The sequence below is a fragment of the Chelonoidis abingdonii genome, chromosome 2 (genome assembly GCF_003597395.2).
Source record: "Chelonoidis abingdonii isolate Lonesome George chromosome 2, CheloAbing_2.0, whole genome shotgun sequence".
Taxonomy (NCBI): domain Eukaryota; kingdom Metazoa; phylum Chordata; order Testudines; family Testudinidae; genus Chelonoidis; species Chelonoidis abingdonii.
The window spans coordinates 50,452,767-50,466,940 of record NC_133770.1 but is presented as its reverse complement, the minus strand read 5'-3'; the positions used below and the strand labels follow the sequence as shown (position 1 = coordinate 50,466,940).

Here is a 14,174-nt window from a genome sequence, read left to right as displayed (position 1 = left end):
ACTTTTCTTTGGAACAGTGGGCTAGATTCAGAAGTGATGTAAAGAATGACACCTTCCCACATTTTATAATCTCTTGTTAGTTGTGCTTTCTTTTATTCTCTCATGAGGAAGTAAATCACATTAGGTTCACACATCTGTTGAATGACAAATCAGTGCAAATTACACCACTTTACCACTTAAAGCCACTTACACCCCTTTCTGACCAGTTTATGAGAAAGTAAAATTTATGCTAATATTTACATTATTGCTGAATTTTGGCTTATGGTCTTACTGATCTGTTCCCCTTTTCCAACCTTGCCCATACTAGTCATTTTTCCTAGAAATTTCCCACCAATGCCACCATAGTAGTAGCAATGAAGGGGAATCCAGATAAACAGGGTACAGACATTTTAATCACTATGTCATCTAAGTTTTGTTCCAGTATGTTAGCTTTAGCAATCCTAGGCATAATCAGTTTGCTTACTTGCAACATCTGACCCTGCTCCAGGTTCACTGACTCCTAAACAAGCCACTACTTCTCCAGCTATAGTTGGTACAAGGAACTGTCGTTTCAGCTCATCAGAACCAAATCTGCAATGAAAGAATGGAAACACAGACTGTTAAAGGCTTCTGAAGCGGAGTTATGCGTATAAAATCTAGTCTTTCTTGGTGAAATGCACTCCACTCACATAACACTTAAATAATTTCATTCTATGTGGGTGGTGTGCATGGAGCAAAATCTACCCTCCAAGCCCAGAGATGGGACAGATATCCTCCAAGCTCACATTCCAACCTCTGGCTGGAATAGCAGCCACAACCACTTTGCACCCACTGTATTGGGGATGTTCAAATCTGTGTAAATGTGGATCCAGTGGCCCCTTCCCAGCTTTCTGTGGCAGTCTACATTGGGCTGGCATCAAGACTGTTTCCTAGGGTTGCCAACTCTCCAGGATTGGCCTGGCGTCTCCGGGAATTAGCATTGATCTCCCAGTGTAACTACTGCAAGCAATCTGAAAGGTTTTAATAGAATATTTTAAGAAAATGACATTATGGATGTTGGGAAAGAACATCTCCTGGACTAGCTTCAGTCAGAGTTGGCAACCCTATCATTTCCTCAGTGTACCTTCCATACTACACTCATACTGCAGACTCTTTTGTAAACCCTCTTAACAGGGTTTAAGTGGTGTGAAGGGTCTTGTGCTAGACTGCTGCACGGCAGGGGATTTTCACCCGCCATGAACATTAGTACTATAGGTGTTAGATACGATGCATCTTAAACTGTTTTTTAAATCATGCAGTAAAATCCATTATTTGCATCTTCCCATCACAACTCCCACCAGCCAGAAGTAAAAAAGGAAACAAGGAAAACCACTGACACCATTTTTTTCTGTAAACTTAAAAAAATTGTATTTAATGCTTGACTTCGGCTCTCTTCTGACAATATACAGCATCTGTGAAACTGCAGTTCAACAACTTTACTATACTGTGACATTCAAGGAAAAAATTCTGCTGTCTTGCAAGAAGTTAAACTGTGTTTTAAGGAAATGAGTTTTATGAAAAAGTAAACTTGTTTTCCAGCATGAGAGCATGGGTCAGGAAAAAAAAAATCAGTTATTCAGGCAAAACTCCCATTGTGTTGGCTATGTAAAAAATGTATGTTGTTCAAACAAGCCCGCCTTAACAAGCTACAACTGATCTGTCCCCATTATTACTTACTGCTCTACCCATTTTTGTGTTGTTTGCAAATTTTACTAGCAATGAATTTATATTTTCTTCCAAATCACTAAAGACATTGAATAGAAGCAGGCCAAGAACACATCCCTTTGAGGCCCCACTAGAAACAACCCCACTGGATGATAATTCCCCATTTACAGTTGTTTTTTGTGCTCTGTCAGATACCATGTGTTTAATCCATTTAATATTGGCTACATGGATTTTGCACAGAGCTATTTTTTTCCATCAGAATGTCATGTGGGCTAAGTCAAATGCCTTATAGAAGCTACCTTTATCAACCAAACTTCTATTCTCATCAAAATATGATATCAAGTCTGTTTGACAAGTGCTATTTGTCACAAGACTATATTGATTGCCATTAATTATACTATCACCTGTTAATTCTTTACTGATCATATCCTATATCGGCCTTTCTGTGATTTTGTCCAGAATCAATATCAGGCTAACTGGCCTACTGCTACATAGGTTATCCAGTTTACTCTTTTTAAATATTGGCACATTAATTTCAAGGCAGGTCTTGCAGTTTACACTAATTGAGGACCTGTCCTTCAGTCAGAGGAGCAGGATGGGTGGGAGAACCTTTTAGTCTGATCTGAGTACTAGCTGCCTCTTTCACTATGCTGGTGCATATGGGAGCTGCATTTCATTAATCCCATTCCTGCTGATATCAAATCATGTCAGCAGCCCCACTTATAGGAACACCAAGAAACAGGCATAAGAACATAAGAACGGCCATACTGGGTCAGATGAAAGGTCCATCCAGCCCAGTATCCTGTCTACCAACAGTGGCCAATGCCAGGTGTCCCGGGAGGCTAAACAACCTATAGCAGATGGAGTATATATTGTATTCTATAGTTGAAGTCTACTGGTCATGCCAAGTCATCTTCATGCACTATGACAAATACCGTCGATTGCTTAGGCCACCTTTCAGATTAACCGCCTTCGGAGTCTAATGCCATTATTTTGCTACTTTAATACTCACGTTCCTATATGCGATAGTCATGCTTTTACCGTTATTTCCTTAGCTTGTTCTAGCCCTATGTAGACTATTTTAGGCAAGGAGTTCCACACTGAATGATCTGTGTGAACGTGTAAAACTTCTTTTGTTTGTTTAAACCTGCATGCAGTATTTCATGTTGTTGCGCCCTAGTTCTTATATTATGGGAACAGAATATAACTTTTCCTTATTCTTTCTCCAATACACTCCAGTATTTTGATAGTACCTCTATCATAGCTGGCCCCCCTTGTCTCCTCTTTTCGCAAGCTGAAAGATCTAGCCTCTTTTAATCTCCCCATAAGTGGACCGTCCAACCCCTATCATTTACAGATTCCCTTCCTGAACTTGTCCCATGCAGTAGAGATGGGAGTACCACTCTGTAATGCAGTATTCAAGAGTTGGGTGCAGTGGATTTATATAAGGCTAATAAGATATTCTCATCTTTTCTCTATCCCCTTTTTAATGATTCCTAAAACATCCTGTTTGCTTTTTTGACTGCCGTGCCGCCTGCGGGATGCCTCAGAGAAAGTACCCAGATGACTCCAGATGTTTCTATCCTGATTTGTTGTAGGCTAATAGCCCCATACAATATTGTTATGTATAGTTGGGTTATTTTTCCAATAATGTGCATTACTTATACATTTTATCCACATTAAATTTATTCACCATTTGGTTGCCCAGTCACTAGTTTGTCGGATCTTTTTGAAGTTCTCAAAAGGCTGCTTTGGTCTTAACTATCCTGAGCAGCTGAGTATCATCTGCAAACTTTGCCACTCACTGTTTACCCCTTTCTCCAGATCATTTATGAATAAAGTTGAATAGGATTGGTCCTTAAGGACTGACCCTGGGAACAACCACTAGTTACCCTCTCCTTCTGAAAATTTACATTTATTCTATCCTTTGGTTCCTTGTCTTTTAGCAGTTCTCAATCCATGAAAGGATCTTCCCTCTTATCCCATGACAACTTAATTTACTTAAGAGCCTTTGGTGAGGGACCTGTGTTTAAAGGCTTTCTGGAAATCTAAGTAACCTATGTCCACTGGGTCCCCTTCTCCACATAGTTGCTGACCCTTCAAAGAACTCTAATAGATTATAAACATGATTTTCCCATTACAGAAACCATGTTGACTTTTGCCCAACAATTATGTTCTTCTGTGTGTCTGACAATTTATTCTTTACTATGTTTCAACTAATTTGCCCGGTATACTTAGACTTACAGTCTGAATTGCTGGATGACCTCTAGAGCCCTTTTTAAAATATTGGTGTTACATATTAGCTATCTTACCACTCATTGAGGTACAGAAGCCGATTTAAAGTACAGTTACAACCACAGTTAATAGTTCTGCAGTTTCATGGTATTTGGTTCTTTCAGAACTCTTGGTGAATGCCATCTGGTCCTCGTGTGACTCTGTTACTGTTAAATTTTACAATTATTCCAACCTCCTCTATGACACTTCAGTCTGTGACAATCCTTCAGATTTGTCACCTATAAAGACAGCTCAGGTTTGGGAATCTCCCTAACTATTCTCAAGCCTTGAAGGATGAAGCAAAAATTCATTTAGTTTCTCCGCAATTGACCTTATCGTCTTTTAATTGCTCCTTTTGTATCTCGATTGTTTAAGGGCCACTGGGTTGTTTGCAGGCTCTAACTTCTGAGAACTTTTAAAACAATTTGTTATTACCTTTTGAGATTTTTGGCTAGCTGTTCTTTCAAACTCCTTTTTGGCTTTTCTTATTACAGTTTACACTTAATTTGGCAGTGTTTATGCTCTTTCTATTTACCTCACTAGGAGTTGACTTCTGCTTTTTAAAAGAGCCTTTTTATCTCTCACTGCTTCTTTACTTGTGTTAAGCCACAGTGGGCTCTTTTTGCAGATTCTTTACTGTGTTCGTTAATTTGGGGTATACATTTAAGTTGAGCCTCTATTATGGTGTCTTTGAAAAGTGTCCATGCAGCTTGCAGGGATTTCACTCTAGTCACTGTGCCTTTTAATTTCTGTTTAACTAACCTCCTCATTTTTGCATAGTTCCCCTTTCTGAAATTAAATGCCACCATGTTGGGCTGTGGAGTCTTTGCTCTTTCTCCTCATACATTGTGCCAAGTTCTGTAGGTTTTATTCATGCTGAACACCCTAGTATACCCATCTTGATAGGGATGATCAACTTAGAATTTAGCAGCTAAAACCTCCAAAGATTCCATCCTCACTAAGCATGCTCTAGCCCCTCACAACTCCTAGTGCTGACCGGACTGTGCAGACACCATTTCCACAGAGCAACTGAGCATGTTCTGTGCCACCTTAATTTTAGCATTTCCTAACATTTGAGTGCTTGACTTTGCAACCTTAATATTCTTTTAACACATTTTTATGTGTAATATATATTAATATATATTAAAATAAAGCTCCTTGTAGATGGCTAGAAATTTTTTTTTCCTCTGGTCCATTGTATAAGATAATAGGTCCCAATTGTGGCACATTAATCATTAATGTTAAAATAGTTACATAGAAACTATCCATTCTTTTTTGCCCCATACTTAGTATTCATGACATTCCACCAACATTACTGTTAATACTGAAGAAATGATTAAATATTATACTGTAGATGATGCTAAACGGGGTGAAATAAAAACAGTCACAGCAGGATCCAAATCCCATTACATTTCCTTGATCCACTTAGTTCTATTTATGTGCACTCATTTAAAAGCTGAAAGCCCCCTTAATTCATCTTAAATGGCAATGAATTTGCTTTCTGACAGATGTGATTCTTGCTGCACTGAATGAAAATATGTCAACTGTGCACCACTATTCTGGTTTATTAGAGCTGATGATCATCCTCTTAAAGTGGGGGAGAAAAGCTGACAGTTTTCATTCTTGTTTCTCCCACTCCAAGGGAAAAAAACTGCGCTGAAGTGAGTTGATTAATTAGTAAGGAATGAACATTTCTAATTAGGACTGACACTGTCTGACATACTGTTAGCTGCAAATTGTAGTTTTGCGTATGAACAGCTGCACTTGGTTCTTTACACTACACTCGGTATTTGATTAAACCACATCAAGCTTTCTTGTTTTTGAGCTCACACATTCGAATGGATGATCATCTAACCCACTTCAAAATAGGTATGAAATCTTCTGGGATAAGGTAGCACTCCTTACACAGGTGGTGCAGCAATTCTTGTGAGATTAAATGTAACAACTGATTATGAATTAACATCAGTAAATTCAAAAGAACTAAATCCTGAAACAAATGACACAGCTACTTTTAATTACTCATTATCTAAGGGGAAAAAAGCAGAAAAATAGACTTTGATGAGAAAATCTTAAGACACATCTGCATTATTCCATAACATGTAACAATGAAAATGATGTAAATGATTTTGCTCATTTACTATCAAGTAGTATATATATCAATTCCAAATAGTCTTCTACTAGTCAATATCAGAAAGGCAAAGGTATGGCCATTTATAACCAGTAAAGCAAACCTAGTACAATGAGCCCTAATCCTGCGTGGGGCCCCAATGTACTAATATAATAAACATAAATAATATCATTACATTTTAACTACTTCTCAGCCAGGGTAGTTCAGACTGGAATTAATTTGTTTATTGTAAGTTAATATAGAACATTTTCTGGGACAAAGCCTGTTCATCCAGAGGATAAAAGGTTGGATGATTTCCACTCAGGCTCCGTTAGACTGAAATTCTCGGAGTAAAACACAATTTAATGTGAGTTTAGTATGGGCATGTCTACATACGAAATTTATTTTGGATTAACTTGATTTTGGGGGGGATAAATTGCCTTGTGTCCACACAACTTTTTTTCTTAATCACTTGGTGCCTCAATACTCATTAAAAAATCCACTTTGGAAGTGAATTTCCATAATAAAGTTGGCATGAACATATCCCCAATTTGAATGAACAATTCCTCCTCTGTCCTCCCACTGCTTTTGCACATTGCTTTGCTGCACACTTAGATCAACCTGTTTGTTTACTGTGTGCCCCCTATACCACCCGAGGGTCATCTTGACCAGATATCACCTTCCTGTTTAAATGCTGGTGCTCAGCAAAGCATCCCCACTGCAGTTCAGCTTCCAGACTCCAATACTGATTTAGACATTCACCCCCATGCTTCTGTGTGGTCCTGTGCAGAGGTCCTAGACTTCCTTGCCATCTCAGGAGAGGAGTAGATCAAATCTCACCTGAACAGCAGTCACCAGAACACCAAGATAAATGAGAGGATATAAGACCAAAAGAAAGAGAGGGATCAGTTCTGCGGCCCAGGTCAGTGCTCCAACAAAGAAAAGTCGCCCCAGCAGGGTTATATAAATGTCAAGGAGAATAAGAGGATCCATGGAAGGGCTCACAAGACCTGTGTCTACTATGAAGAGATTGACTGGACTTTTGCATGGGGAGGTCACCACTGAACTCCAGAATATTGTGGACACTGGACATCCCCATGGATGCTGACCAGGACTCTGAGAAGGAAGACATTGCCCCAGACAGCCAGGATCACTGTGACAGGGTGCAGTCCTGGGAGCTGCGGGAACCACTCTAACCACTCAGTTAGGTTGGCCCTGCTCTCTCTGACTGGGGACACAGCCAGCCTAACCCTACTCCTGTTATCACCCAACACGACAGCACGTGGTACCACACATCCTAACTGAGCTACCTCAGAAAGCAGCTTCCCCCAAGCCACTCAAATACATGCAGCAGACAGCAGCCAATTTCCTAGCTTTCCAGACTCACACCCCACACTTGAGTAGAAACCTAAAATTATACCGGGAACAGCTCAAGCTCATAAAATTTGTCCCCTCTCTCAATGTGAAGAGGAATATGCAACAGCCTTTTGCCCCCGAGTTATGATTCCCACATACTTCACTTCAACTCACTGGTTTAGATAAAGCAAAAACAAGTTTATTAACTATAAAAGATAGATTTTAAGTGATTATAAGGGATAGAAAACAGATCAAAGCAGATTAATGAGCAAATAAACAAAAAGCGCAAACTAAGCTTAATATACTAAATAGATTGGACATCAGTAGCAGATTCTGACCCTAAGAGATGGTACACGCAGGCTGCAGATTCTTAAGGAGTAAGCTGCACTTGCTTGACAGCTTGGAATCTCCAGGTGTTTCATTCACAGGCAAGAAATCCCATTAGGCTGGGTCCAGCATTTCCCCCATGTCAGTCTTTGTTCCTCAAGTGTTTCCAGGAGTCTCCTTGGGTAGGGAGTGAAGAACACCAGATGATGTCACTCCCTGCCTTATACAGCTTTTGCATATGGCGGGAATCCTTTGTTTCAAAGCTTGGTTCTCAGACCAGTCTGTGGAAAAATACTGACATCCCAAGATGGAGTCCAGCATCATGTGATCTGATCACATGTCCTTATAGAGTCATAGCAGCCATTACTTGGAGGCTGTCTGTAGTATTTATTCTCAGGAAGGCTCCCCAATGGGAGGTAAGCTTCTCCTAAGGCCTGCTGTTTTTTCTAATGGTCTAATGCCTTGAATAAGCCCTTCCCAACCAGCTATCTAGACTGAAAGCGTCTTGTCTAGTTGGCATTACCCATGTGTAACTACATTTGAAATACAGATACATAGTCAATATTCATAACTTCAGATACAAAAATGATACATGCATACGAATAGAATAATCATATTCAGCAAATCATAACTTTTCCAATGACACCTCACATGACTAATCTTGCATAAAATGCATCATAATTACGCAATAATAATAACAATATCACTGCAAAGAATATGGGATGCAGCGTCATACTCTTCACCTTGCAAAACTCCAAGGTAGGGTCCAGAGCAGAAACAGTTCTGGACACCCAGGAGACTCTGAATCTCATCCTGACAGTGCTGCGGGGAGACCTCTTCCAGTAAGTATTATGTGCTGTCTACTACAATGCACAAGGGGATTTCAACAACTTTATTTCAGGTACGATCAAAGTGCTGCCACACTGGGCAGATGTGAGTCAGGAGTCTCTCTCTTCCTCCTTGGCTTCTATTTCCCTCTCCTCCCCAATTAGGCTCACAATGTTGGGCTCACCAGGGAATTTCAGCTCCAAAACATTTATTTCTCTTGAAATATCAAACCCCACAACTGTCTGCAAAATATGCCAGGACCCCCTTTCCCATGCTGTTTAAAACTCCCTTCCTTCCTGATGGACTGCACCTCCCCCCTCCCTGCCCAAGATGGGTTCAAAATGCATTATATGGTAGAAAAATTTATTGTAGCGGCAGATACAGAAAGGAAAAAAACAAGAGGAAAAGTACTTTGGATCACACTTTCATTCATGACCTCAGTCTTTAGCTACACTGATATTTGATGAGGTAAATTGCACAAATCAGGCTTCAGAAATATTTTAAAATGCACACAGATGATGAAGTGTCATGGCTATCTGCCAAATTCTATTTATTTGGCAGTGCACTTTGTAATGATCTGCAGGTGTCATAAAAGGACTTAAGGCAAAGCTAGTGCTCTACATTGGCATGCACACTGCAAGGCAATATAACTTTCTCAGGACTGCCCATATAGCTTGCCGTTCTTTTCCACTCCTGCACCAGCCCTGGGATCATTATCTTTACAAAAGCAACATGGCATATCTTCCTGGGTTGGCCACTGCATTTCTGCACAGGATCTTTCTCTACCTTTTGGGGAAATGCGTTAGAGTAACATCCTCCAATGTAAAGAGGGCCTGCAGAGGTGCACATACAATTACTAACCTGCTCCCTGCTCCCCCTTCACCATTCCATGGTGATCAGCCAGGCCTTGCAGCACCATAGTAATGATGACCTCCAAGACCTGGTGTGAGGGGCAAAGAATAGGCACATGGGTCCCCCAAAAAATCCAGTAAATCCATCAATAATCTCCTGTGCATTGCCAAGGTTTCTGACCCAGGGTGACAGCCCTTCTTGACACCTCCATGACAACAGCTCCAACAACTGACCTACCAACACCAAACCAGTTAACTACCGACTAGTTGCCATCAGGGCTGGTAAGCTTTCAGACAGTGATAGCCAAGCACTTCTCCACAGGTAACTCATATGGATGTTCTGCCACTGCAACTCTGGGTGAGCTCTGCACAGATTTCTAGAAAAGTGGCCTTTCTCATCCTGACGTTCTGGTGCAATCTGCATCACTGCCCTGTCCCACCCTGGGATTTGCACTTATTTGGGGGGGAAAATGGAACTTTTTGTGGATGCAAAGTTTCAAAGAGAAGTAGCTTAAGGTGTCTGATGATTTGGGGAATCCAACTACGTACAGCTTATGAATTCCAGTTTGATTGTATGAACTGTCTGTATCTTTATGTCTTACGATTGTCTTCTATTCTGTGTTCTGCCTCAGACTCCTTGTTCTAAGGAGACAAGGAAGTGGTAGCCACATGTCTATCCATGAATAGGTTGATCATTAAAGACTATTAGCATCTGAATAGCTCTTTGCCATGGACAACAAAAAGGAGTGACTGTATCCTCAGTAAAAGTGATTTTCTCCAACCTCGCTGCAGGTTGAGGCTGAGGTTTGAAGGAATGGAATTTACCAGTAATAGGACCACAAAACTAGACGTAAGAGTCAGGATTTAAAAACTCAGAGGGACTCGCAGAGAAAAAGGAAGCTTGGACAGCAGAGAGGAACATAGGGGCATGCTTTCATAGGAGAGGGGACCTTTATAACTAGGGAACTGGCCAAGGAAAAAGGAAACTGCTCTCTCTCTCCTCCAGCCAAACACCACGTTCCAGCTGAGAAGTGGTAAGAAGAGAGGTGCAGGAGAGAGGACTAAGACTCCTGAAAAAACACTGACTCAAATCCTAACGAACACTCAAGAGTAGTCAGGAAACAGAGACAGTAACAGTGTGTAGGTATTTTTTTGTTTTGTATAGTTCTGCATGTCTCTTGTGCTAGCTCAAGGAAAGAATGGTTTGTTTTGGATTGGCTTTTGTAAAGTCTGTATGATATGATAAAGTCTGTATGATATCATGGGTCTCTGAAGAGGTAACTGTAACCTCAAGGTCAGAGGAGATCTGGGAAAGGACGTGCTTAAGCTACTGGGGTCTATAGCTAATGTCTATGGCAGGGGTGGTCAACCTGTGGCTCTGGAGCCACATGAGGCGCCTCAGAAGTTAATATGCGGCTCCTTGTATAGACACCAACTTTGGGGCTGGAGCTACAGGTGCCAGTTTTCCAATGTGCCGGTGTCACACCCCAATGGCCCCCTCCCTCAAGGGGTCCCATTGGGGGAAGCAGATCAGCACTGTATATTGCTAACGCTGTTGCAAGCATCACAGGGCATTTTGGGAAGGGCAAAAGGTGTGAGTGTGGAATGGAAAATTCCTTTGCAGGTTTCAAAAGGCCAAAGAACAGCATACTCATATACAGGAACATCAGTTAAGAAGTGTTGCCTTTCTATCACAAAATATGCAAGTATGTCCATAGGAATGTATTACTATACTTTCATATACTATTATATTATATCTTAACAGCTCAATTCCCTCTGTGAGATCTCCAAGGAGGATCTCAAATACAGTATGATAATGATGAATGCAATTCAGAAATACTGATCCACTGCACATTTGGAAACACCAAAAAGCATTTATGCCTGTTCTGCACCAACCAACATGCAGATGAGGAGTGTCAACTATAGTTAGGGTGACCAGTCAGCAAGTGTGAAAAATTGGCACAGGGGGTTGAGGGTAATAGGTGCCTATAGAAGAAAATGCCCCAAATGTTGGGACTGTCCCTATAAAATAGGGAAAACCGGTCACCCTAATTATAGTCTACCACACCTTGAGTGCAAGTGATACGGTCTTGGCATTGCCTGAATAGAAGTTATCCCCTTGTATGCAAGTTACAGCACAGCGGGTGGACAAAGGCAGGGAGAAACAGCCTTTGTGGGATTGCTACTCTTTCTTTTGTGCCTGTCCTCTCGTCCCATACACACTTGCCAACACAACTGAGCTGGCGTCAACAAAAAAGTGATCTGTGATTGGTAAAGGGTTGGTGCAAATTACTTCCCCTCTGGAGCAAGCAGGGAATCAGGGACCAAATTGTCACAGACTCACAGTTTGATCCCTGGGACACTCCTGGGGCATCAGAACTATAGGCTGCCTGTTATTCAGGGTACGTCTACACTGCACGATTATTTCAAATTAGCTTAAACCGATATTACAAAACAGATCTAATAAAATCGGTTTAGCGCGTCCACAGTGGGATCCCGAAATCGATTGTTTGCGTCCATCGGTCGCAAAGATACGCAAATCGATTTAGGAGGCTGGTGGCACGCTGTGGTATAGCTATATGCCTCAGGTATATCCCATAGTTCCCACTTCCGTGTTGAGAGCACAGTGCGCTGATTTGGGGCCAGACAAACATTTCCGGCCGCGGGGAGTGGCTGGGTAACAGCTCACCACCTCGCTTTTGTGAATGGCACGCACTGATCAACACTTTGGCGCACTTTTTCCACCGCGTAGTCTCATTGATGGCACAACACGCCATAGCACAGCAATCTTTCGCCTTTTTTTTCCAACGTAGGGGGGAGGGGATAAAACGAGGCTAGCGTTCCCGTAACTCACGCCAACACCTGTTTTGAACCTACCACACCACTCGGCACGGCTCAGCCGAGAATGACAAATAATTATTCAGAGACTGCGTGGTAGTGTGATAGCTGAGTCCTCATTACCCGCTCCTCGCCTCTTCATGAGCGTTCCATATGAGTCTCTGGCTTCGCCCGTTAGCTTGTCACGCAGCGCTGTGTTACATCGGATTTTATTCAAACGCTTGGCATTTATGTCTGTAACGGAGCTGATACCAACAGATTTGTCTCCCCATACGGCAGATTCAACCCTAGTAATCTTCGTACGGGTCTTATGCTTGGAGCTCTTTTTCGATTCAGACTGCATTCGGCAGCGCCTGCTGATCAGAGCGCCACGCTGGTACAAGCAGCGAAGATGAATCACAAAGTTCGGCGGGGCTTTATCCTTTACCCCTGCTGCACCGAGTTCCAGATTGCTGTCCAGAGCGGTCAGTGCTGCACTCTGGATTGCGCCCGGACCACTCAGGCCATAACGCGATTTCCGTCCACACGAACCCTCATTCGCTTAGTTATTGCTATCTGATAATTTAGCGCTACCCTGCCTCGTTTGGGAGGAGTTCCGAAATCGATTTACAGCGAAGTCCGTATTACTCGATATTAATGACGACGTCGTGTGAACGGATACAGCGTTAAATCGGTATATCGGCCATTAAACCGATTTAAAGTCACAGTGTAGACCTGGCCTCAGAGTCAGTGGCAAACCCATGAGCTAGCCTTTAATTGGCATGTTCCTGTTTCCATCGTGGCCTGTGCCAATTAAGAGGGCGATACTTTATTATAAACTTGCTCAGCTCTATGCACTTGGAAACAACTCTGCTCCATTACAACCAGCTTTACTTCACATCTTAAAATAAGCGCATACAAAAATAAATCCGTTTTAAAAAGTTGTAACTTGAAGAACGCATTGATTTCCTCAAATCACCACTATCTGTATATGTAGGGAGAGAAAGAATTGGCAATACAAGTTAAACTAAACAGGTTAAACCAAAATGTATTCCCTTCCCTCCAAATAATCACCACTCATCTTAATACCCAGTTAGAAACAATACAATGGGATGAAGTAGTAGTCCAATGCCAAGACTGAACGATATCTACATCCAACTGATAGCACTAAGGACGAGACACAATGCACTGTTTGTTTTCCAGCCCAAGGGCAATATATTTCATTCAGTATTTCACCTGGAAGCTGTCTTCTAAATACAACATATTAAGAACGAAGGCAAGTAAAGTGCTACAACTAGAATGCCTTTGAGAGATCTGACATAGGGAGGCCAGTGAGCCCTGAGCAGGGTCAGACACATGAAAGGTCCGATCTTTGACAGATCCTTTTGCATTCAGTTTCCAAACACAGCAGTAGCATTGTTAAACTTAAGATGCCTAAAAAGACTGTTCTGTTTTTAGGCTTCTTCAAGCGAAGCAGGTTTGTTTCCCCCTGCAGCCTTTTACATAAAAAGAACTGAGTGCAAATCAAAATTAGTAGGATTGCTCCTGGTTAAAGATCACCCAAGAGGATGTTTTAAGGATTGCCAGAAATGTTCATTTTGGAAGGAAGAAACTGGGGGATGAGGAGGACTAGAGATCATGCAAAAAGATGTTAGGTAAAATTTTCAAAAGCACTTAAGTATGGTCACTTTTCAAGTAACGTTTGAAAACAGAAGTTCGGTGCTTTTGAAAATGTTACGCATGAGTTTCAATTCCCAGCTATCTCTGGGCATGGAACTAAAAACTGCCACCACTTTGCACTTCTATGGCACCTTCCTCTTAAGATCTCCAAGAGTTGTTACAAACATGAACAAATTAAGCCAAAATTACACAGATGACTGAAATGAAAAATAGAAACCAAGGGTGAAATCCTGGTAGCAATGGGAGTTTTG

At 41.6% G+C, this 14,174-nt stretch overlaps 1 protein-coding gene across 1 annotated transcript in view; it reads right to left on the bottom strand.

Annotated features, from left to right (window-relative positions):
- LOC116827644 (putative acyl-CoA dehydrogenase 6) overlaps positions 1-14,174 on the bottom strand; it is a 160,220-nt gene that overhangs the window by 22,047 nt on the left and 123,999 nt on the right. Inside the window, 1 exon segment of the mRNA XM_032785372.2 lies at positions 464-570. Within this exon segment, the coding sequence (XP_032641263.1) occupies positions 464-570 (107 nt within the window).